Raw genomic sequence first — 25,972 nt, forward strand, 5'->3', positions numbered from 1 at the left:
CAGAATGGAGGCATGTGTGGTCTGGATCACTGGAACTTTGTCATGCACCCCGTCGATGCAGCAATGACCTGTGACCCCTGCGGCAGCTATGTTAGGAAATGGTGTCCTGAACTTGCAGATCTGCCCGATGAGCTTATTCACAAACCCTGGAAATGTCCCGGGTCCATGCTTCGACGTGCAGGTGAGGAAACGATCATGCACAGTCTCAATAAATGTTGGTTTTGAAGCGCGCTACCTACAGTTCCACACCGTAACATGTAAATCTCCTTTCCCTGCTATCCTCACTGCTTAGGTGTGGTCTTTGGCCAGACATATGCTGAGCGAATAGTTACAGACTTGGAGGAGCGGAGGAGTCATTCCCTGCAGGATGTCGCTCTGGTGCGAAAAGAGTTTGGACAGTACGTGGACAAGCGTTCAGGCTGCGACATGGTGCCTCTGCCCCCACGCCTCGTCTCTCAGGCTCTGGGCGTATCGCACAGGGATGGCGGTGTGGTAACAGAAGGGAAGCAGTTCCTGTTGCCCGTCATCACCCGCATGGAATTCAAACACCAGCAGGAAGATCCAGATGCAGATGCAGCCTCAAACCCCTACAATGCCGTTCTAAAAGGATACGTGAGCCGCAAGAGGGATGAGACCATTGCATTCCTTAATGAGAGAGACTTCACTGCCAGTGTGTTGTACGAGGGAGTTCAGAGAAAGGAGAGGCTGGAGAGCGATCATCGCAGAATCGAGGGACTCCCTCAGCCTCCTGCTCCTCGGGGCGGAGCCAGACGAACTCCAACAGCCAAGGAGAGGTTTTCTGTGGTACCCGGTGGGGCGGTCTCCTCAGTCAGGTGATCCAGAGGTCCAGATGGAAAGTTTACAGGTTCTAAGTGACCAGACAGTTGCTAGCTATAAAATGCACAAATACAAAATGTTACAGAACAATAGTCTTCAAGTGCAAAGATGAGGAAATAAACTCTACACTGGACTCTAGACTTTGGATAGAGTGAGGAAAATGTGTTGAGACAACTGAGACAAAGAGGAATACAGAATGTTCATTCAAAACATTTTACAAATATACATTACGCCATTGAGTCGTAAGTGAGGAAAAAAGGCATTTGGCATCATCTCAGCATGTCTTTTTTTTTTAAATAGGTCTATTTGTGTTTACAATCTCATCTAAAACACATCAAGACAATTTATATTTACTTGTCAGTGTTTATATCAAAATAAATAAGTTAACTTTGAGGTGACAGCTTATGTTTTGAATTTTGGTTCAGGTGCTACCATATATATATATATATATATATATATAGATAGATAGATATAGAGCTGTATATTTGGGGGAGGACTTGTTGTTGGAAATATGTAGGTGTGGATATAATGTGTGTGTGGGGGGGGGGGGGGTTACTTACTTTTGAGTGATGCAAATGATTAAATATACTAATATAATTCATATGATGCAATGCTCTGAAAGTGTCAAGCATATTACCTGTTCAATACCTGTGTAATGTCAAAGATCTTGTGTAGTCACATGAGTGACATTACAAGCAGTATTTTTTTAACTGCCCACTTTTCTAATATGAAGTCTAGACTTTGGGATTTAATAAAAATGACAGAAAACACAAAGTCGCAGGAAATGTTTATTTTCTAATTTTAAGGTCCAATGTCTACAATTTATCCGTCATACATGCAGAGCAGACCAACATTATTATTGATACCATGAAGACCAAAGTGCTTTTTAAAGTCTGACAATGTCCTACAACAGAGACTCAAGTTTTCCTTTGAATGAAATGTATGGAAACTGCTCTATTGACCGAGTCTCAGTCGCTTTTGTTTGGGGATCTGAGACTGCAAAAACTCAACACAAGATGTTTAGTCAGTGCAGATTCACAGGTCCACTAAAGTCAGTCTTTAACAGTAGATAAAGGATTCTTAATATTCACAGCTTTACAACACTGGCAGGTCAACCTTCTGGAGCTCTGGAGCTCTACTGGTGGATGCTAAGCATAGCGTTGTAGCTGACACAGGCACAACTTGTGGATCTTCCTGCCAGTAGTGTTTGAAAAGGAGAAGGGGCACGTAGCACTTATTAGTGTAGAGGTGTTAGGTTAGTCCTCAATGGAGCGGATGTATCTCTCATAGGCTGCTTCATCCATTAGAGTATCGAGCTCTGCAGGGTTGCCAATGGTCATCTTCATCAGCCAACCTATGTTGAATAGGTTCAAATCAGGTTATGCTGGGACTTTACGACTCTTTTAGCGTACTCAAGCCCATTCAGCACAAGTCAAATGTTTTTATACATCTCTGCCAACGTCAGTTCCAATCAAAGACTTCTTTTGCTCATTACAGTATGGAGATTGAATTAGGCAATCCAACACAGTGAAGAATGTTTGAACAAACTTACATTTTCAATGCACAGAAAAGCAGTTGTGACATGTTCTGTGTGATGGATAACTATATCAACCGAGCTGCAAGTCTCTAAGTGGAGCAGTAATTTAAGTACTAGAGAATGGGCTAAAACATGACGTCAAGAGTAAAGATGGTTCACGCTTGAAAGATAAAATGTGCTATTAAAAGGTTAATTTTAAAAACAAAACAACAGATTGAACAAGGTACGAGATATCAATTTCAAAACAGGCTTCATCTCCTTCATCCACAGTGGCTGCCTTCTATGTTATGTTGCGTTACCGCCATCTACTGTCCAAACAATAAGAAAGTTAGAGAGCCTTTCCTTATCGCATAAACTTCTCCCCAGTGTATCGACTCTTAACACTGAACAAATATATTTAACACGGTGTACACCAATCTGCAGTCATATTTTTTATAAAGGTAAACAAAGACTGGTGTCAATTAAAAATCACACAAATGACCGTAGGACTCCAGAGTGACAAACATCACACTTGCTCTTGTTTAAGCCCTAACTAGAGGCTAGAGTATACTACATAGACTCGACTACGTGTTGGTATGGATGCGCTTACCGTCTTCGTAGCAAGATTTGTTCACCAGACCGGGATTGTCTGCCAGGAGTGCATTAACCTCTACAACTTCCCCAGTCAAAGGGGAATAAAGCTCACTGGCAGCCTTCACACTTTCCAGAGCTCCAAACTCATCTGTGACAGTAGAGGTTAGAAACAAATGCATTTATATACAAGTTATGTCCTTTCACAATGGCACAGAAAGCAAAAGGCAAATATTGCTGCTATGTTCACATTAACTAAGGTGTTTTGTGGAATGGTGACAATTCATGCGTATTCCAAACAAACTACATTCATGTTACTACCAAAAGCATTTATTTTTTTAATTATGGATGGAAAGTAGCCAAACAATTGCTTCTCAACACAACAGCATCTGAGGAAAAAATGATGCATCTCTCTCTATAAAATGCTAAATCATGATTTAGATATATTTGCTTTGAAAGGCATGGTGTGTTGGAAAAAATGCACGCTAAAAATATTGGAAATTTTACCGACAGATTCTCTTAAACAAACGCAGATAATTTAGTTTAAAGTCTTTGCATTGAACGCAAGCGTAGCGATCTTACTGTCATCTATCAAGTAAAGCCTGTGGTGACACTCACAAAATAAGATAATCAATCATTAGCATGTTGATCAACAACATAGAGGAATCATTGATTGTTTAGCCCACTAGTCAGATACCTTTAGAGAAAAAAAGATATACTTTAGCAACATTCAAACTTTAAAACAATACTCAGTTAATCAAAAAATGTAAAAAGTCTACCAATTACAAAGTGTGCACAGTTTGAACGTTCTCATCCACGCCATTAACTAAGATGCATGACATCAGGTTTTATTCCTTCATAACAGTATTTTACACGTGTATTTAACATCTGTGTTTTACATGTGTGTACTGTTAACCTGAGCCACACTGCCCTCAACTTCATACCTTGCTGAGCCAGCTGTGTTCCCACCTCTGGTAGTCCACAGTAAACTACATCTCCCAGAGCCTCCTGCAAGCGACAGAAAGCAAGGTCAAAGACTGTAGCAAAAGTATTTAGTAACCTACACGTGTGTGCGTGGGCGTGTCTGTTTGGGTACACGCACGATATAACTTACTTGCGCAAACTTGCTGATCCCGACAGTCCCGACAGCTCCGTCGTCTCCTACTCGGATCCATTCGTGCTTGTCTGTGAATTTAAGTGCTGCAAGATAACACAACAGACTCAGACCACAACGAGCCTCCCACTGGACGAGTGTGGAGTATTTTGTAATGCATGACAACCAGACTAAACACAGACAGACATGAAGCAGCGTCGTCAGCTCACGTGTCCTTTTCTCTAGCTAATGTTACCCTCTAGCAACCGAAAATGTTAGCTAACATGCTACAATAAAACACGCCCACGGGGGGGAATACCTGCTGCTGATCGACAAGAAGTGGCTAGTGTTCTTCCAAAGTAAGGTTGAGATGCCAGCCGCAGCGGTGAAAGTGTTGCCGAGCGGGTAAGTAAAGGCAAAACTGTGAAAAAGTTGGAAGACAGGGAGCGGAATAGCCCACAGGCGGCCATCTTTGTCGCGTACTGATGAGAGCGTTGAATTCTTCTTCGTGGATCTGCACGCCGCCGAGCTTCTTCTTCTTTGAGGTTAATCAGCAGCTGGCGCGCGCAACGTTTGCATTGCAGGCACCTTGTGGAGTTAGTTAACTCCTACAGTGTCCGGTTTGTCATATTGTTTCCTCATCCTCCTGACTGCTCTCGTAAAGAAGCTGACCCAAACATCTTGTCCTCTGCCAACACACTCCAGTTTGCTGTTTAATCATGGTACACGGCATCACAGTGTTTACAAAGAAGTCCCATTCCTTTCTGTTTCACTCATGAATGTATTACTACTCTAACTTTCCCCATTATAATCTGGAGTCAAACTATACTCCTAAGAGCCAAAATGTCAAAACTGTCTCTAAATTCTTTCCACACAATATCAAATTACTTTCGCTAATAAGAACATTGCTCATCTTATTTCTATTGACAACTAATATCCCCATGTCTCCCCCTCACATTTCAACTTCATTTCTTCTTGACAATTTATTTACTATATGACCCTAATGTCTCCTCCTTTTCAAGAAAGCACCGCCATCTGCAAATTATGATCTTCTCATATCTATTGATAATCAAAAAATATATAATATATCCTAATTAAGAATAGACTTATGTCACTCCTCTGAGGTGTCCCATTTTCTACCTCATACGGATTGGATATTTCAGTTACTTTTACCTGGATAGTTCACTTATTGAAAAAGTCCCAATTAAAAACTTTTCCTCCTGTTCTCATTAAGTGTAATTTAATCAGAAGCCTCTCCTTCCATAACATATTATACATTTTTTCCACATCAAAGAATGCCCCAGCTACTATTTTTTATTATTATACAGTACTTGTAAATAATTAAATCCCTTTGCATTTATGTTTTAATACAATAAAGCATATTTCATCTTTGGTAAGTGCCCTTTTTAACTGGATGAATGTTTATTTTACATAAGACTATTGTCACTACCTACGGCTCCTTATTGGTTTATTTTCTAGTCACATATTGGAGGAATGCTATTTGAAACCAATGTAAGATCGAACACAGACTCCTTTCATGTATTGACATCTTATCTTCTTTGACTACAACCATTGAATTCCTCTCATCTAACAAATCTCCTATTACCTGACCATTGTCATCAGTTTTCTCATTCCCCCACAACGTGTTATGTGCACCGAAGTCCCCACACCACACAATGCCTGCCCTACTTTGCTTCCCAACGACCAACCCTGTTGTTGTTCCAAATACTATTCATCTCGACATTTGACTGTTGCAGTCTGTGAGCAAAACCAACATCTTCAGTCTAAATATCACAGCAATAAGCTGTTTGATAGGCGTACCGCTTTGCTGATACTTTTGGATCACGTTCCACTTAGAAAAGAAAGACAGCTATTAGATAACAAATCCACAGACTCCAGAAGCACACCAAATAAAGAAAAAGAAAAATTAACATGTGTGTTAAAATTATGTTTATTTGAAAGAAGATTCCGAGGAAGAACACAGGGTTATGTTGTCATAAATCTGCTTCTTCCCATCAGAATAATAACTATCATCCCTTGGAGACCCACACATTGTTTTGCAGTCAACGGCCACTTTTATTCAGATTCATTGACTTCAAATATCTGTCTGCACATCTATGGCTCCATTGTTTATAAAAACAAAATACTGCAGTGATTAAGTTCCAGGACTCTTATCAGAGTTGTTTCAGGAGTCACACAGATCCCAAGAACTACTGATTAATTATATCTTTTTGTGACCGGTGGCCTACATGTGTATGCGTCCCACCAAGTCCTTTGCTCATAAAATCACACAAAGACTGATCAGACAGGGCTCAAGGCTTATTCTTATAGACCACCCTATAACAAGAACTTAAATTATTTATTAAGTAACACTTTTATTTATACAAAACAACAGAATATATAAAGAAAAGGTCACTCTCATGCCTGGGAGTTCTACTATTGCTCAAAATTGCATTAGCTGAGGAAATGGCATGTTTGGAATAAAAAATAATAATAATATAGCAAACGCGAGTGTTTCACACTACCATACACTCCCTTTGTCCTGCTCTGGCTTCATAAACTATGCTGTAAAACAAACTAAAATACAGAAAGACTAAAAGTGTCCTCCCCTATACCTGGGCTAAAAGCTACAAACATAAATAACAAAAGCACATTTGTTTGGCTTTTACATTACACAGCTTCAAGAGTCCATCCAGTGTCCACTTTTCCTTATTTGATTCTGAAGATGAGAACAAAAATAACAACAACAACGGTAACAACATTGATAACAGTAAAGAGAAATGACAGCTTGCTGTGGAGAGAGGTGTGAAAACAGAGGGGATGAAAACTCCTGTCTGTGTGTGTGTCTGTGTGTGTGTGTGTGTGTGTGTGGTTGTTTTCTCCATCAGAGCTCATTGGAAGCTTGTTCGCCCTCAAGGCGTTTCGCATGAAACATGTCTGTGTTAGGTCCCTCCTGCAGGGGGTGCTCTGTGCTGCTGAATGGGTGCGAGGAGCAGAGGTGAGTACTGGCGGTCCATGGCAAGCAGAGGGGGGTCTTTAGTCTGTAAAGTCTCTCCTCACTGCGGGAAGGAACAGCTAGGTTGGGAAAGCCAGGAAGTGCGTCTTGGACCGCGGTTAGGTCACCGCCGTGCACCAGACAACACACTCTCTCTCTCTCTCTCTCTCCTTTGTACACACACACTCCTGAAGTCTTCGTGTTCTCAAACACGCGCACAATCAGCCAGACCCAGACACCCCGGCTGGTTTTTAGGTGGTCCGTTCTTCCCCGTCAGCCTCCTGCTTGGTTCTGCGCAGGTTGCTCTTCATCTTCACAAACTCAGGGGTGTTCTCCTGTTCCTCCTCATTTTTCTGTTGGTCCAGCTCCAGCTGTAAAACCACACAGACGTCGCCAAATTCAGATTAAACAAATTACAGAGGTCATAATCTGTTGATGCATCTTGTTTCAGCTTGCAAGTTCCAGTCAGTACCTTTAATCCTGGTTTTTGCTTGTGATCATACACAGTAGCAATGTGCATCCATCTAAGTGACGGTTCATAATTCATATATGCTTTCAATCATTTACCTGCTCTAGTTTCTGTTGCCTTTTCATGAGCTCTATCTCCAGGTCGCTCCTCTTCGTGTGGGCCTCCTGCTCCTCCTTCTGAGCCTTGAGAACTTGCTCCCTCTTTCTCTTCTCCAGAACCTTCTGGAGCTCAGGTTTGTTCTGAGGAGCCAGACCCCTGTGCAGAATCAGCGAGACAGCATGTTCAGAGGGAGATTAGCATTCACATTCATGGGTAACACATGACGACTATGACCTCATTCTAGTTTGACGTGCAGATCTGCATTTGATTTTCTGGAGTGAGTCAGTTTTGAAAAAGTTTTGATTCTGACCCCAATCTGTATGTGGTGGTAGGCAGAATTGGACTGACTTTGGAAAACTGGGTTAAAACCAAGAGCCGTTGCTCATTTTCTTTCCCTATTCTAAGTACCAAAACAATCCCAATGTATCAACCCATATCTTAAACTATCCAACGTGGAACTGTTCCTCACATGGAAGTGGTCTTGGGGTGATAAATCAGTGGCACACCAGACAGATTGTTGCACAACTGTCTGGGTTTGTGCAGCAACATTAAAAAAAAAGGGACATCATAATAAAGTGCGAGTGTGCCTTGTGAAGAATAGCAAAAAATACCGAATGTTACGTAATGCCACAAACTCCTCCAAATTACGAGAGAGAAGGGTGGGGGCTGAGGATGAGGCTTGGGAGAAGGGTTACTTAAGACAGAGGGGAACAGAGATGGGCTGGAGTCAGCTAGAAAAGGCTGAAGCCAGTAAACAGCCAAGTCCACAAAGGATTAGGGAGGCACAATAAAGTGCCACACACGAGAAAAAAAGAAATCAAGAGCAGTAAAAGGGCCGAGGCTATCCGTCGGTCAAAAAAAACATGCCGCAGCCCTTGATCACTTGATCAATTCAATTTAAAACCATATTATCCAGATTACTTTCCTCGTAGTTAATCATTTTCCGTTCGTCATGAAAGCTCGTCTCTGCACAGGCTGCGTCTGTCCTTCAAAGAAAACACAGCGCGCTTACCTGACTGCAGTTCGGCAACAACAATGTCTTAATTAAATGTATTATTAAATCCTGAAGATTGCATAACCGGGCCCACGGTGGTCCAAGACGGAGTGGGAGTTAATTTACAACAAGGCCCTACTTTATTTCAAGCCGCGGCTGCAGTTAAATGCCCTGGTTTTCCTCACAGTGAGGGTTCTGTGAAAGCACTTGACGTGCTGAAGCAGAGCAGAGGGTGAAAGACGCGATTGAGTCGGGCTGTTTTCGAGCACCACGCGCAGAAAGGGAGCAGGGTTAAGGTCAATGAAGGCACTAAGACGGGCTATAAAGATGCTTACTCCACTCTCCTTTCACAGTTGGCATCGTTTACATAATCACTGACCCTCCTATCCATGACCCCTCCTCCCATGAGTGCACACCCTCTAGCAGACTAGGACGAATGTGTGTTCAATATCTCACACATCAATATCTCCATCTGCTCAAATGCTTCCCCAGTCTTGGTGGCTGAAGTTCTGAAATTCCTCTGTAAATACTTCATGTGTGTGTGTGTGTGTGTGTGTGTGTGTGTGTGTGTAGGAAGAGTCATCACAGCTAAGGTAGCAAAGGCAGAGAAAGGCCCTCAGCTAAGAATGTTTTGTAATCTTGATTACATAACACATTTTTTCCCCTCTTCGTGCAGCCAATCTATCCAGCCATGCCTCCATCCACCCTCCCCACTCTCATCAGCGTGACTAATCCACTATGCATGCAGACAAGCTTTCCAGCTTCAGTACACGATAGAAAGCCCAAACATAACAAGTATATCCCCCCAAAAGCCCACTAGATTTATCTCACGGACCTCTGACACTGCAGGACATTCTCCGTCTAGACGACTACAAACAATATTCTGCAGCATTTGGAACTTTTTCTCTATTATTTTTTTTTTGGGGAATTACATTTCTTGTATGGCCTCCCTATCCTGCCCATCCTGGCCTCTTCCCATTATTCATTAATGCCTCCATCACTACAAAAGCACCTCACTGTTTGACCTGTTTAGGACAGAGCATCACTGCTGCTGTGATGTAACAGCTGTCAACAGCATGTGTGTTTACGTAGCTATTTATAGCTCAGGCACAAAGCTGCCGCCACTGTTTGGTGAGAGAAATTACAAACATTTAGTGTCAAAAGGGTGATCTCAGGTCCCAGTACGCATGTTTACTGATGCATGGATGCTCACATGGACCGCGTTAAAGCCTGTATTGTATGATCCAGTATTAGTATCAGCAGCCAGACCAGGTTTAACCATCTGTAGAATATATCTGCGTGACCTTTACGTAGCCAATTTTTGACACATTAATGCACTTGGGGTTTTATATAATAGATCACTATGACAGTTTTATTTCCTGAACTTTACATAATACTGCTGCTGCTGGAGGTCGAAGGGACCAGTGAAGTCAACAACAGTGACACACTGCAGAAGTATCAGTACAGTCTGCATGGATACTAACAGACCAATTAGAAGAAAGTCGCAGGGCTACTGGTATAACTCATCTTCCATTAGTAAGTAAATTAGCCTGGATCTGGACACTGTATTGTTTCCCCCCGTCTAACCCATTCTGAATAGGGGCACACTTGATATTGATGTTGTATTTTACCACCCAATATATGCATAAACCATGAAATGTTGAACACTGATCTGAATTTGTTCATGTGCTATAAGCCGTGGTAAAACCTCCGGTTGCTAATTGTAAAATATGAATCCCTTCCTTAAAAGTAACCTGGGAATTACTGCGCATGTTCGCCAGGCAACACAAAGGGAGAAAGGTATCGAAGGTGTATTTTTCTGTCTCCTGACCTCTTCTGGTTCATGAGCAACTCTCGGTGCAGGTCCTGGTGATTACGGGAGGTCTTGACTGGGTTGATCAGCTTTTTAGGTTTGATGAGCTCATCACAGTCTCCGTTCAGGTAGTCGGGCTCCGCCATGACACTCCTCCCCGGTGACAGCGATAGACCAGGGTCACGCGGATCTGAATCGACAGAGACAAGTAAAGATACTTTAATTTGACCACTATGTCACAAAGACATGAATGCAACAAATGCATCGGTGACAGAAGTCTTCAAATCTGCATTTTTCATTTTCAGTGGTCTATTAATTCTCCTTTCAACCTGTGATATGAGCATCTGCCTGATCCTCCGTCACCAGCTCTTTTGAATCGTCTCTATAGTGATAGAAGGACTCAGCGCTGGAATTACATAATTGTTCCCACAGAGTGAAGAGGAACATTTCGTTCCCCTTTATAATGAACAAATGAATCAGAACCGTACTATCAATATCGTACAGGCACATAGTTATGTACATATTTCAATACACACCAAAAGGTTCAATCCATTGTTCAGTATTTTCTTCAATTAATAGACATTTAACCAGATCATGTGTGGAGATCTACTATCTCCGAACCAAAGGGTCACCTATCAGGTCATTATAAAGCTGAGAAATAACTGAGATACAGCAAGGTGCCTCATGTTTATCACATACAACAACACAACAGTAGGAAACTTTTAGAGGAGCTAAGTGCCACTGCTCCCCACACTGCTTATCTCAATGAAAACAATCCAATTTGCATCCGTTTGATGGCTCACATGCTGCATTTAAAATAATGAAAGATCAGGAATAAAAAATAAATAAAAGTACACTTTAACCGATACAAATAAGTTTTGACAAAAAAAAAAGAAAAAGTTTAAAAACACAAGTAAAGCACATGTAAGACAAAAAGTGCACAATATTCAATCTTGGCTTAACTCACCCTGCAGATGAGGAAAGACGGAATATCTAAACATTGTCGTCATCGCTGCTATTTTGATCCTGAATATATTTTCCAGAAAAAGCTATTAAAACTCGCTGTCCTGTTTATCAGTATGTTGCAGAGCCTCACACAGGAGAGGTGCTTTGTCCTGCACAGTTGTCTGCTACTGAGCTGGTTGGAGATCAAAGTCGGTTTTATAGCTACCCTCACACTGCCACCGCCACTGCCCCCCCCCCTCTCTCTCTCTCTGCTCACTCCCTCACCTACTCCCTCCCACTCACTTTCAACATACATCACGAGGCGAGGAAGAGTTTCTGAATATCCTTGCTCGTCACTGTAAAGAACTTCATGCCATATTTATCTTGTGGGTAATATACTCCCATATAGAAGAGTAGAGGAGTAAACTGGTGTACATCGTACACAAAATCAGCTGAGATTAGATAGCAAAGTCACATGCATTTCTTCTCCCACAGTCTGAGGAATGACTCAGATTTATAAACAATCATGTTCTCAAATGCCCGTGAGTGAGTCTCTCATGTCAGCGACTGATGAAGACTGAAAACATGGAGGGAAGTTTTGGGACCAGAGCGGGCCAATCATATTCATCAGTGGTGCCAAAGACGCATTTTACTGCACGTGCTAGACACAGAGGTGGGGGGGGGGGGGAAGAGTGTGTCCTCAGAATCAAAACATACATGCAGAGGTTTGGTGTAATGAGTTAAAGACACCACAAGAGGTCGACATTCTTGCATTCCAGAAACTAAACCATGTCAGTTACATAACAAAGAAGCCTAAGATAAACACGGTTTGTGGCGGCACACTGCTGAACAAAGGGGGAGAAATACCACATAATAATACTCTTGATGGATATAGCGAATATGTTGACGTACGTAATTACTGCTTTTTCCCCCGTTGGTTATCATCTACAGTCACAGGGATAAGTAATCCCTTCTAATCGCAGATTATTCATCTTTCAAAAAAAAATGTGTTTACTAACCCATGTGGCCAACACGAATCTTAAAATGTACATAGTAAATTCATGAAACAATCATCTTAAGTATCACAAGTTTAGGGTTGAAGTTTGGAAAATAAATATTCATGAATCTGTTTCTAGAAATAAGAGATTGTACCAGTTTGGTTAGATATTTTCACCTACATGCTACATCATAGGCCAGAATGTTGTTCGGAACATGCCAGACACGGCGTATTTTGTGACACAGGTATACAACGGTGACAGTGTTTGTGCAAGAGATGGCAGAGGTGGGCAGAACAGTTTGTGGCTGTAACCGAGGGTTGCGTGTAAGCACACAGGTGCCGTGTACATCAAAGGCGGTTTCTGTTGAAGCCGGTAGTAGGGGGGTAGAGGAACTTACAGACTGGCAGTGTTGTCAAAGTGTCCGTTAGCTTAACACATCTGCTCCTACTTCCTCTGTGCCCCAAGGGAGAGGGGAAGTGACATAGGGAGTTCAAAGGGAACCTGCAGCCTCAAATTGGAGCCCCGGAGCCCCTTAAATCCTGCTTTATCACTGGTGGTTCTGCATGTTATAGTGAGTCTCGTTTTACCTCAAGAGTATATAGATAACACGTTTCACTCATCAGTTAAAAAGTCCAACACCTTTAGAGAAATATACAGATAAACGAGTTAACATGCTTATGCACCTGCATTTAATGCATCAAAAGCTCTCCTTCTACAGGTGTCTTATGTGTGGGTTTAAGAACTGCAAAACAGTAGTCAACACATACTTTTTATATTTATATTATAATTAAACAAAACATATTCTATGGAAGCAACCCTCCAAGCACATCAGTGGGTGGATAAGGTTACACAGTTTTAGGGGCAATACTTCCAGGAATCCCATTAAAACAGTTTGTTTATTGGTTGTGGAAACACAGCCTTAGAGCACAGACAACAGACAGGCAAACACACACACACACACACACACACACACACACACACACACACACACACACACACACATAATGAGCATCCAAAAGACCTGCATCTCCATTATGTCCAAGATAAATGGGGCAGCATTTAGAGGATTCAAAATGTTCAAGCAATACGGGATAAAATGAGAAGAAAGTTGGTGAAACCAATGGAAAAGAAAGAAGAAAAAGTGGGTCAGACGAGGAGAAGAGGGAGATGGTGAGTTGAAGACTTCACTCACTCCCCATTATCCTCATGACTGTGATCTCATATACCGTGAAATGACACATGGTTTCAATCTTGCAGCTAAAGGAAAGATCAGATCAGTCATGTAAGACACTGAAAGTTAAATCCACATGGAGGCTGAAACTAAACGCATACGTTTTGAATAATATATCACTCATATGATGCTCACACACACACACACACAAAATAAAAATAGGTGTATTTTGCAGCTTTTCTTTTCAAGGTTTAAAAAAGGAAGTAATTGGATGAGTGTTTGATAAACATGTTTGCTGTGGTGTGTGTGTGTGTGTGTGTGTACCCCACAGTGGCAGGTTGCACTAGAGTTTGTAGAATGACTTATCTTAGACGGATAAGAGTGCCTGCACTGTGCCAACTGATTGCATTACCACCGGCCAGCTCGGCTATATGAGCACGCACAAAGACTTACATTCATAATACAGACTCATTTCTCAATTTCCCCCTCAACTGTCATCTTCTCCAAGTCGCCATGGAGACCTGCCATCACCCGCTCTGCATTTAGTGACACAGCATTCAGGGACAGGAAGGCGCTGCTGCCAACTAATACTGAGAGTCTGCAGCCTTCCAATGGTCATCACCGATGGTACTCTAGAGAACCGAATTGCATTCATTTTGTTCAGCCTTAAAAGCATTTATAAAATCAGTATTTCTTTACCAACAAAGGATCAAACGACTATGTGTAACGTGAAAGGTGTTGCTCGTAGTGATAAGTCCAAAGAGAATTATCACCCGACACCGTTTGTGTTTTTGTGTTTTCTTCAGCCCGCAACGTTAGTGGTTTTGTTTCCTCTCATCGTAGTGATGTTTCCTCAGTACAAAAGCTCAGATAACTCACTGTATGCCACTTGCTTCGCACCAAACCGTTGACAAGTCAAGCTGCAAAACATAGACGAACATTCAGCAGCTAAAGAGTCCGATATGCATTCATGAAAAGCATTTTTCCTCGTCTAACCCAACAGTGAAGAGCACAGATGGGCAGAAAGACTAATGATGGGGGGGGGGGTTGGCCATTATCAGCCCTTCTCTTTCATTTCACTGCTAGGAAGACAGCAATACTATGAATACTACAGGAAATAGGAACAATTGCAAAAAGTGGATTGTTACTAAAGTGGAAGAGAAGAAGAGGTCGATAACTTTGTGTTGGGATCAGTGCCGAGATGGACAGGCTGGGAAATATAACATGACCTGGTTTGCTCTCATGAGTCAACAGTGGCCTTCTTCTTGCTGCAGCCCCGATTGAGAGAAAATGAAGGCGAGGAGAGCAGCTGGTGGCCTGCTTCACCATCTGACCCCCCCTGTCCTCCTCCAGGATACGGGCACAGATCATCCAGAGCTCTGCATGGAGTGGGGTTGAGCCGTTAACTGTCATTGGTTGTGAACACATGGCTGACCACACCCACTCCATCATCAGCCAGCCAGGATTTGTTTTACACAGTATCCAGCGCAAAAGGTACACATGAAAAAGGATGCATCAGCAATACGAGTATCCGATTCCATACATGCTGATCATGGACACTAACGTCTAACATTAAAAAAAGGACTTGAAATTTGAAAGAGCAGAGTCATTTTTAACGGAAAGCTTAGAAAGCAATTCTAATCGAATGAATACTAAACTAGACTTTTGTAAACCATGACTTTGCCTTTATATTAGCTGCCGTTTTGGAGAGCTGACACACCAACCGAATTGCCCATATTCATATGTGAAGAAAAAACAAGATCAGCTGGCTTTAAAAATCACACTCACAGTATATTTCCACCAAACACTAAAAGAACAAATATGTAACATTTTCTTAAACTATCCGCTCTCTTGTCCCTACATCTCCCTCTTGTCCCATATAGTTCCTCTTGTTCACTCTCTCTGCATCCTTTTTTTGTGGCCAGATCCTGTCTATCCACTCACAGATGGGAGGTCCACCCCTCAGGGGAAATTGCGTCATCAATACCCCTGAAGCATCCCCCACACCCTGTTCTTTCTCTCACACACACACACACACACGCACACACCCTTTCCCCTCTCTCACTGCGTGTTACAAGATGGAGCGATCTGAGCGTGCGTCTCCGAGCGTTTCTGTTAATGAAGCGGTCATTCAGCCATAAATAGGGGAGGCCCTAATTAAAACACACAGATAGATGAGCTTGTAACTGACAGCTGTGGGGGGAATGGGGGAGGCAGAGCGGGGTGTGTGCGTGTCAGAGCGAGAGAAAGTGAAAGAGAAGCAGAGAGTTCGGGGGCCTGGTAGTGACAATGAGGTCATTTCCCGGAAAAGCCTCCGTGTGTACGTGGTCATTTACAAGCCTCGCCTCGTGACGACACATAAATCACGGTGGGCAGCGCAGTGACGTACATCCGCACATATTTCTAGAGCACAGAATCAAACAATGGAAACACACTTTCTTTCTTGTCACTCGCACCTACAAACCCATTCAAGGTCGGTATCAACAAAAAGAAATACCCACATACCCACAGCATTTGTTTTCATGTGTGCATGTGTAAGCACAATTACATGCGAGTTCCCCTCAGGAAAAAACGGAGCTGCAGCGCATGCTAAAGAAAGAAGCAGCCAATAAGACGAGACAAAACATGAACACCACGAGCTAGCCAGGACCAAGCACACGTTTCTGTCTGTACACAATGCTATCAAGAGTTTCAGTTTAAAATGTATACTTACTACCAGACTACAGAAAACAATATTGTGAGTAGAAAATGAAGATGTGATCTTTAGTCAAGTACATTTAGACTACAAACACATCTAACATTCACAGTATTTGGCTAAAGAGGACTTCATTAAGAGATGATCTGAGGGAGAAACACAGGAAGACAAGAGGGAAATGGTTCCTCAATAGCATGCTCGGGAGTTTGGGGATTGAGATCTGTTTTGTATTTCCTGCCTCGGAGTGGGGGTCTGGAGCAGAGGAGAAGAGGAGCTGGGGAATTCTGGGGCCTCATCGTGTACTGACCTCTGAAAGCACCCAGTCCGCTCCCACAATGTGATGATGTCACTGGGGAGATGCTGGGGTATGGGAATTTTAGAAATCAGGGTTTTAGGGTTCATAAGGCACAGATGTGCAGCACAAACACCCACACAATGAAAAACACAGTGCGTCATGTGAGGGAGGCGTGAGCTGTACTCTGTGTGTGTGGGTGTGATGTCATTATGGGAGTACTGGGTGGCTCTGTAGACCGTCATGATGAAAAGTAAACACCCATATTCATTACTACGCCTGGACACCAGGAGCAATATTTATAAAAGAAACATCTGAATCGATGCGGTTCCTCGTTTATCGCTCTGGCTACCCAATGTTTACTGTGAAAACCTTTTTTTGTCTTCACTTGCAGTTTGAGTAATATCAATGTTATATTTCTAGTAATATTTATATTTCTAGTAGATCTGGACTGATAACAGCTTACTGCAGACATACTGGTGTTGGCGTATATACAGCATAAACATCTCTGCTATTTTTGTCGGTCATTTGGAAGCAGTATCTCCATTTCAGTTTTCTTCAGAAACAAATCCAATCAATCTTTATCAAGTACGTTTACTGTTACATGTCTTTGTAAAAAGAAAAACACTTTCAGTGGATGTTTTTGCGTCACTCGGACTATATTTTCTATCTCAATACAGTGCTGCAGGAATGAGTCCTGAAACCAGAATTAGTTAAGTTAGACGTTAGATGCCTGAGATATAGTCTGTGCTTAACACAAGCTTAAGATTTTAACATTTTGTTCTACAATATAAAATACACACGTAGATACCCCTCTCGTACATTCTAAAGCTTTTACGAGACTTATAAAATGTGGTTGCTAACAAGTGCCTAAAGTAGTCTACAAAATGTCATCGCGTCGACCAGTCCACCTTTACAGCTGTATACTTGCGCTCATGAAACCTTGATGTATTTCATTTATAGCTTAACGCTAGTTTTTAACTTTTTACAGGAGTTGGCCTACAAAAACACGTCAGTCTTTTTTTATCTGGAGCCTCCACTTTGGAAAGCTTTCTTGGACGCTTTTTAGGATTTTCTGCCACAGCTTCTGTCATACTCCAAGCTGCTGCTCTGTCGCTATGGTCTCCCTCCCTTCCCACCTTCAGCTCTGGCTGGTTCAAGATGACGTGAAACGCATCACCGGTGCACCAGCACGGGAAAGTATCCACAGACACCAGACACTACAACTCCGGTACGCTGCAAAATACAGTGAGCTTTCCCCGACGGCGTCAGGCTTAATCTGCAACGTGTGAATTTGTTCGGCAAGGGGTTGAAAGAAAACGGACGATTATTTATATGTAAAAGTTGGCACCTCAGCTTTTAAAGTAAAAACTATCCCATCACACAAAGGCCTTTGTTGTTTTTTTACGGATGATATTATAATTTTGGATAACAGGCCGAAATAGAGGAACCTTTATAAGACGACTTCTCGTTCTGCATTTTAACTAAGTTTAAAAACACATTCATCACTTTGGCAACAATTGTGTGTACAATGTTAATTTGGTTCTGGGGTCTGATCGGAATCATAGTGATCTTGGCTTGGAAACAGTTGTCTCTTTAAATCTGTGTCCGAGTTACTTTCCATCCCTCTTCGTGACTTGCATCTGTGGGCTAACCACCGCAGCGGCTGCATTTGGTCTTGTCCGACTAAAATAAACGTTTGACTGCTTCCATATCTGGCTTTTAAGAGTTGACAGCAAGGCGAGCAATTATCCACATCTGTTAGTCGACGCGACCCAACGTGTTTGGATGAAGAGTAACCGACATCTTTTGCTGTTGAGATGAGTCAGATAAGCACAAACTGATCGGGTTATACTGGGATCTCTCCTTTTGAATTGTGTTGACAGTTTGTACTCCACAGTGACTGAGGGGCATTTAATGCGGCGGCTCATGCGCAGTCCTGTTGCGACGCGTTGTGAGCCACAGGCGGAGGCAGATTACAGAATGAATGGGGTGGATTGAAAAGGCACAGACACCACTTTTGAGTCACGCAGTGGGAATGTGATGAACCTGCAAAGTGATTATTACTTTGGACACACAACAGCATACATGTAGGGGCACACACACACACACACACACACACACACACACACACACACACACACACACTGCCAGAGACCTATATTCATGCACTGACATCTTTGAGGTACAGAATGATTTGCCATGCGCACACCATGTGCACTTTTTCTTGAAAAAGGTTCAAATCAAAGTGCTTACTCCAACCAAATTCTGAACACATGTCCTGAATAATTGGGGAGGGGGTACATTTTGGGGACACACCTGTCAGTCCAATACAAAAGGCTGGTCTATACTCTCTCACAGCTGACACAGACACATGGCCTTGTATTTATATATATAGGCCTCATGAGAACAGGTGCACTGAGACAGATGCACAGTATCTAGACGGTTTTGCTACATAGACACGCCCTTAGAGGACAAATTATAGACGGAGCACAAGCATGTTTCATGTGGCTCCTCCTCACCCTGCAGATGTAAACATGTGCCCGTATACTGCACATTCCTCACACACATCGGCCTTTTAAATGCAGTTAAAATATCTGTCTCCTTAGTGGTGTAAAAGCCATATCGTTTTAAAAAAAGCCACAGCCGTTTTGTCTGGCTCAGCAGTGTGAAGTGCCGTTCAATCATAAAGGAGGAGTCTTTGTTATGGCTCCGCTGTCTGTTCCAGTTCCAGATTCAAAGCTTTGTGCTTTACTGCTGCTTTTTCCTTATGGAGCAGAGTCACGCCCCTCCTCAGCGTCTACTGGCTGAGCCCAGCTGGGAGCTTAATTCTCATTGGCTGGGGGGAACACCGGGAGGATTTGGGAGGTTCTCCTTTGTTTACACGCTAGTACAGAAAACCCCAATAACAACTGTTACCTTGGGCAACCAGACAATCCACAGTTAGCCAGACAGACACACAGGGGTGCAAGCGGATCCTCCACACACACACACACACACACACACACACACACACACACACACACACACACACACACACACACACACACACACACACACACACACACACACACACACACACACACACACACACACACACACACACACACACACACACACACACACACACGTAATGGGGGAACCAGGTGTTCGAAAGCAGGCTAAATGAGGAGTCTTTGTTCTATCCGATTCTATCCTTTATGCTTGACGTGACTCAAAATACTCGGTATGTACATGCATATTTTTAGTTGAGGACAGTAGGCAATCATGTGGTTTCATTGTCTCATGAAACTTTCCAATACATGTATACATTCTGCATATCAGGCTGTGACAGGAAGACGAGGCTCTGAGGGCGTATATGTTTGTGTTTGTAATAAAACAGGATCATATATCTTGATACGGACTTACAAAGAGCTTAATCCAATTCACGCAGCTCAGACTTCCAATCTCTCTATTCTTCACCATAACAAGATGCAAGGAGGAAGGCCTTTAGAGTCTGTGTGCATGCATTTGTGTGTGTCATCCATTCTCCAGGACCACGCAAAGTGGTCAGCACAGTAATGGGGCTTTATTGTGATTGAAGCTCCAGCATAACAGCAGGAAAATCAATGAGATTCTTTGAGAAGCTGGGTCTCTTCTACGTGTGTGTGTGTGTGTGTGTGTCTGTATCGTCTCTGGTACGCGTTTCTTATCTTAAATCAACATCAAGTCCTTCGCCTGCTCAAATAAAAGTAAGTCAAGCCTGTGCATGTCTGACTTTCATATGTACTGACACCCACCACGCATACAGCCAAGACACACACACACATCAGCTCCTCTCAGGAAACTCAATACCTGAATCGTGACATCATAATATAAAACCATGGCAACAAAACAACCGCACAATGTAAACAGATCCGTTGTGCCGTTGTAGGTATCTGTGATTGCATCACTTGCGTTTTCATTGCATCATAATATTTTATTCAGCCTGCATGCGGGGGGCCGTGACACATCCAGTGTCTTTAAAAAACTGCCAAATCAGATTATAGAACCAGCACCAATATAATTGATGCATTCGCTTAATTTGTTTAGAAATGACTTCACTTCACCACGTTAGCTAGATTAATAACGCCCGTGCTCACATACAGCCTGACATGTGCATGGGGCATTTGGGTATTGTTTAGCAGATTCTACACATCTTGTCCTGTGCACAGTTAAGTCAGCAGATGACGGCCTTAAGAATAGCCACACTCAACACTTGCTGTGTGAAATAGCACCTAAAACTATATTATTTCATAAAAGTGTTTTAATTATGATGTTAGTAATGGTGGTCTTTGTTTCAGGGGAGGCGGCCCACCTCCACTATAAAACACTGAGGCAAACCCTGGGTCTCCTCTACATACTCTTTGATTAGATATTTTGTGATCCAAGCTATACGTTTTTCCAACTGTACACTATTTTGAATTGGCAAAAGTACTGGCTTGTATGGCTGTTTTGTGTTAGTACGACACTGAACACTGCTGTGTTTGTTTTGTTAGAGTAAAAAAAAAAGGTGTATCAGAAGAAAACATTTTATTCAACATAAACTAAAGTTTCCCTGCAGGCTGGAGCGAAGACGTGTTTGCTCCAACCATGAGGACTGGACTCTTAGTGCAGAGACCCTCTGAAACCGTACTCTATGTTTACATGGCTCATTACAGGGGAAAATATTTTTTGCTACAAGGTAGTCTTTCACCGCGAGTGAACAAAATGTCTAGTAACACACAAGCACAAACGCACACGCTCACACTGTCTCGTGCAGTGTGGATCTAACGGATCAGTGCGTTCTGCTGAGTAATGAAGATTTTGTGCCCACAGACCAGCAGGACTGTGGGAGATAATAATGTCAACACACGTGGTTGCCATTTAGCCCTCCTGTATATATACACACACACGCACACACACACACACACTTCTGACCCAAATACCTTGCTTTTCTCGAGGTCAGGTTGAGTCCTTGACATGGACTCAGGTTCTATAATGATACATCTGAGAAATGCACCAGAACCACTAATGGACACATGCTATTATAGAATGGAAAGTCAGACATTTCATTCACATTTTTAAATCCCTGTGAGTGCAATAATAATGGAGCAGAGAGCATTCCAGTTGTAACATCCACCACACACACACACACACACACACACACACACGCAGTGACAGCATCAGCATCAGCCCTTACGGGAAACAGGAGACAGCAAGAGAGGCAGCGTAAGACAAACGGGAGAGAGGAGGGAAGGTGGGGGTTCAAAGATCAGAACACAGATGTAAATGGTTTAGCAAACTCCCCTCTAAATGACTAACACATGTGCCAGAAACTTTCCCCTCCCTGCACACACAAAACATCTCTTGAAAGCTCTGCACCTATAACATAGTCATTCACACCACCTGCTTTTGTCACTTCTCCTCTCATAGAGCACATCCGACGAACCACAGTTAAACTACTTCACGTGTTAAAAGCTCAGTACGCCCAGGCTGCTGTCCGACCTCCACCCAGCAAACACACACGCTGGCCAGAGTCGGTTCAGCCCAGTTTGTTTAACTTCTTGTTAAAGTTTGACAGCAAACTCTCGGAGGCTTTTTAACAAAGTTTATGGCACTGTGAAAAATAAACACCATAACTCATTGCCACGTTAAAAATATTGCGCATGCAAACACACACACACACACACACACACACAGACACACACACCTCTTCACATGACAGTTGGTCTTTGCGCCTGATGACAGCACCGGGGCCAGTGTGTCAGCTCTGACTGAAGCCATGTGCTTTGACACAGAGGCCAGTAGTCAAATCTGTGCTATTACACACACAGTCTTACTCACACATGATACGTTCAGATACAGCTCATCCATAACATATGGTCTTCTCCGATGCCGTTTGTCTCAAAAACGGGCCTCATTTCAATACATTATTATCTATAAACTATGGCAAACAAATAAGAAAAATAGAACCAAAAGCAGGGCACGTCTTGTGTTGTACAGATTGTAAAACACTCTGATGTAAACTTAATCAATCTTGACACGGCTTAAAAACAAGAGAGTGATTCTATATTTTAGACGATTGTGTACACACATTGCCAACTATATTATCCCACGTGAACATAACATGGAGCATAAACACCCATAACATTCTCTCTAAAACACCTCAGCGAAACCAGAAATAATAAACACTATTTATTACTACTATTCTCCTCCCAGGGTACAAAGTATCAAGTGGCATGAATAGTATCAGTGCGCTACTATGTCACTGTAGTGTCTGTACATGCTGTACAACAACCTCAACGTGTTTGTTCTCCACTGTCCCGTCGGCTTCAGTCATGCGCCGCAACAAAAGGAGACAATGAAACAAGAGTTTGTGTTTTTGCAATCTCATTCTCTCTCTCCTCGGTCTTTTCTCTTCCTCGTTACTTTACAGGTTTTTAAAAAAAAAAAAAAAAGCAAAAACCTGCTGCTTCTGCCGACGGGAGCAGACAGACCAGTTGAAACGTGCTGCTTTTGTTAGTGCGCTCTTGAAACAACCTCACGAAAAACACACACGCGAGCTCCAGACACACACACATACACACCTACCTCAAAGTCGACCCCGACCCGACTTCTCCAACTCGAGTAGTTTATTATTTAAAATGACAAAGTGGTTCAGGCCACATCAGTGGGTCCCCGGATCACTTCTTAGCTTGAGGTGTGTCTGCGAGACTCTGGTTTTGTAAACTGCTCAGTTGCCGTAGCGCGCACACACACACACACACACTCACACGTTCACTCAGTCAGGACCCATAGAAAATGTAAATGTAAGATGGGTGGGAGGGATGGAGTGACGTCACGCACGGGCTCCTCCTCCTCCTCTCCTGTCTTCGTTTGCTCTTTGAATAACATGAGTGGGGACTCCTCGAGCGCAGGGCGGGGCATGGATGGAGGGGTGTGCGCACCCACACACGCTTACACAAATAAACACATTTACAAACCAAAAAAATGTCATAGGTATCTGTGTCAGCCTTACCGAAAAGTGCCTGTGAAAAATACCTGTGATTTGTAAAAAAAGAAATACTGTAAAGAGACGTATTTTGTCTGTTGTTTTCAAAAATGTAATAGTGGGCTACTTGTTTGCCTCTACTTTATGTATTCCTAAATGTTGTATTATTTCCTGTGATATTACAATATATTTTAATATGATAATATGTTTTGCTAGAGTTTAAACCTTCCAATTGATTTCTTTAACATGTTGTTTAAGCTTCAATAACTACATTATATATCTTAAAAGGGCCAGTGTGTAGCATTTAGGGGTATCTATTGGCAAAAATGGAATAGAGTATTAAATAGTATGTTTTCTTTAGTATATAATCACCTGAAAATAAGAATGGTTGTGTTTACGTTATCTTAGAATGAGTTGTTTATATCCAAGAACGGGCAAAACAAACAACCTTCAGATGGTGCGTTTTGTGTTGGCCACCCTTGTTCTCCTACACGCTTGGCACACGGGAGAAGTTTCAACTGGTTGCAATCGGTAAACTCCCTGCTAGATACCGCCAAATCCTACACACTGGCCCTTTAAGATACTTTCCCCCATTTTTAGCAAGCCCGTCAAAAGAGTGCAGCAATTAGCAGGTGAAGAAAAGCTATTTCTCTGAGCTGATGGAGACCAAAAGAGAGCTAAAAGGAGTGTGCATTTTGGACTTTTATTCATGATGGTGATGATGTGATCAGAAACACAACTTCGTCTGAAAGCTCTTTGTCTGCTGCATGTGTAAATAGGCAACATGTTTGCCACAACATCTTTATGTCACAATGTCTACGACTTGTTGCGTCGCCCCCAGGTAGCCAAAATAAATAAAAAAATACATTATAAGTTATTTTAAGGTATCATATCATATATGATATTGAAACATAATGAAATTCAAACCAAAGAATTGTATGGCCACAACATTCTGTCAAGTGGATATATTCCAGATGTACTGGGCATCACTTTTATATATATATATATTTGGTATCTTTGGTAAGCATATGATCTCCACTATATATTCCGTGGGTTAAAAAAATGTTTGGCTGCATGGCATTTGTATTTACTTATCACTAGTGTCCTTCAAAAATGATATATTTACGAATTCAAGAGTAAAGTTTGCATCACGCCCTCAGGGAGAGATCAATACTTCTTGACTTTAATCACAACAGTTCACTCAGCTGTCTGTTATTGTCGCCGACTAAATATCTCAAGCATTCTTTGTGATGAAGAGTAATCTGCTTACTGATGAAGGGTCAGTGGATCTGCTTATCCACCCCCCTTCTGTTAAATCGTCTCACTGAAACTCTATAGTTTCAGGGTGTCGTTTACGTTGCCCTGCTTATTTCAGGAGGCATACATCTTTCTCCACTATATGTCTCTGGGTTCAATCTCTGTTGCATAAAGATCTAAGTTGCCATGTCATTTCCAGAGCAGGCTTACTGGAAATGACAAAAAGAACAGAAAACGACCCACGGGTTGGGTTTGATTTCCAAACATGTGGGAGGTGGGGGTGCCAGAGAAGTAAAACATTCCTAAGGACCTTCTCACAATTTAAGAGTGGGGTGACTAAGAGTGTTGCGCTACACAATAGGATGAGTCATAAGAGGGTCGCCTCGGACAGAGAGGACACTCCCTTCAGAGACCACCACACTCAGAGCTCCCACCATGCAGGAAACAGATGTGTATGCAGTGTGTGTAAAAGCTGGATGAGAACCCCAAAAGTCAGACCCAAGAATCATTTTTCTTACAAGCCATCCTCACCGTGGTATTTCTATTGCGCAAAGGAAGAGTGTGGTCATTTTGGAAGTGCTTAGTCTCTTGCTGAGATAAGAGAAGATTGATAACATTCTCTAAATGTGTAGCTAGAGCCAGCAGCCGGTTAGCTTGGCCTAGCATAAAGGAGGAAACAGACACCTAGCATGGCTCTCTCAAACTCACCAATTGAACCATTATCTAATCCGGACAAAAACTAGATTTTGTCACCTAACATCTGGCAAGAAAGAGTGTATTTCCCAAACTATGAAACTACACTTAAACTTAAAACTTAACCTAAAATAATATGACAGTCATTATCTCATCTATTCATGACAGACTATTTTTTTTTAGATAGACTGGTTGTCTAAACAAACACTTTCACTTCTATTTATACTAAATTCATGTTAAACTTAAAACCTTTACCACAGGGAGAAAGCACTTCCTCACTGCTATGGCAACAGGCCTGCGTGTTGAGCAACTTCTCCTGTGATATTGCATCTGTCAGTGGTTTCCGTTGAAGTTTCATACTTCTTCTTCCTATAAACCACCACAGAGATGAAAAGATTGAGCGGGACAGTTACATTGCGGAGACACACCCAAATAGTGGTTTGAAAAAAAGGCCTTTTTGCTGCTCTAGAAAAGATTCACTTAAAACCACTGCGCTCTTTATACCCTGAATACACACATGTTC

General features: G+C 42.3%; 2 protein-coding genes across 4 annotated transcripts; both read right to left on the bottom strand.

Annotated features, from left to right (window-relative positions):
- Nucleotides 1-1,620: 1,620 nt before the first annotated feature.
- On the bottom strand, nucleotides 1,621-4,536 carry LOC306698140 (glycine cleavage system H protein, mitochondrial-like). The gene is made up of 5 exons (XM_079162322.1): nucleotides 4,357-4,536; nucleotides 4,059-4,144; nucleotides 3,889-3,952; nucleotides 2,964-3,095; nucleotides 1,621-2,191 (listed from the first exon to the last, which is right to left on the bottom strand). Exons 1-5 carry the CDS (start codon nucleotides 4,505-4,507, stop codon nucleotides 2,094-2,096), a joined length of 531 nt encoding a protein of 176 aa, XP_079018448.1. The 5' UTR covers nucleotides 4,508-4,536; the 3' UTR covers nucleotides 1,621-2,093.
- A 1,845-nt stretch (nucleotides 4,537-6,381) lies between these two features.
- On the bottom strand, nucleotides 6,382-23,276 carry fam107b (family with sequence similarity 107 member B). Of its 3 annotated transcripts, none has more exons than XM_079162575.1 (4): nucleotides 23,100-23,276; nucleotides 10,426-10,597; nucleotides 7,600-7,756; nucleotides 6,382-7,403 (listed from the first exon to the last, which is right to left on the bottom strand). In XM_079162575.1, the coding sequence occupies exons 2-4, from the start codon at nucleotides 10,551-10,553 to the stop codon at nucleotides 7,284-7,286; spliced, it is 405 nt and encodes a 134-aa protein (XP_079018701.1). In that variant the 5' UTR covers nucleotides 10,554-10,597; nucleotides 23,100-23,276; the 3' UTR covers nucleotides 6,382-7,283. The 3 variants fall into 3 exon arrangements, with proteins under 3 accessions (XP_079018701.1, XP_079018702.1, XP_079018700.1); XM_079162576.1 differs by having other exon boundaries at nucleotides 23,096-23,276; XM_079162574.1 differs by lacking the exon at nucleotides 23,100-23,276 and adding an exon at nucleotides 11,375-11,477.
- Nucleotides 23,277-25,972: the final 2,696 nt, after the last annotated feature.

Source organism: Pholis gunnellus, assembly GCF_910591455.1.
Source record: "Pholis gunnellus genome assembly, chromosome: 7".
In the NCBI taxonomy this organism is placed as follows: domain Eukaryota; kingdom Metazoa; phylum Chordata; class Actinopteri; order Perciformes; family Pholidae; genus Pholis; species Pholis gunnellus.

Bases quoted from the DNA above. Each gene is read 5' to 3' on its own strand.
- LOC306698140 (XM_079162322.1), bottom strand. From the start codon at position 4,507: ATGGCCGCCTGTGGGCTATTCCGCTCCCTGTCTTCCAACTTTTTCACA. The intron at 4,145-4,356 runs GTATTCCCCCCC...GTTATCTTGCAG, and splicing joins TTCTTGTCGATCAGCAGCAG to CACTTAAATTCACAGACAAG. The intron at 3,096-3,888 runs GTATGAAGTTGA...CTACTGTCACAG, and splicing joins AACACAGCTGGCTCAGCAAG to ATGAGTTTGGAGCTCTGGAA.
- fam107b (XM_079162574.1), bottom strand. From the start codon at position 11,417: ATGACGACAATGTTTAGATATTCCGTCTTTCCTCATCTGCAGG. The intron at 10,598-11,374 runs GTGAGTTAAGCC...CTGTCGATTCAG, and splicing joins CGTCTTTCCTCATCTGCAGG to ATCCGCGTGACCCTGGTCTA. The intron at 7,404-7,599 runs GTAAATGATTGA...GTGGTTTTACAG, and splicing joins GGCAACAGAAACTAGAGCAG to CTGGAGCTGGACCAACAGAA.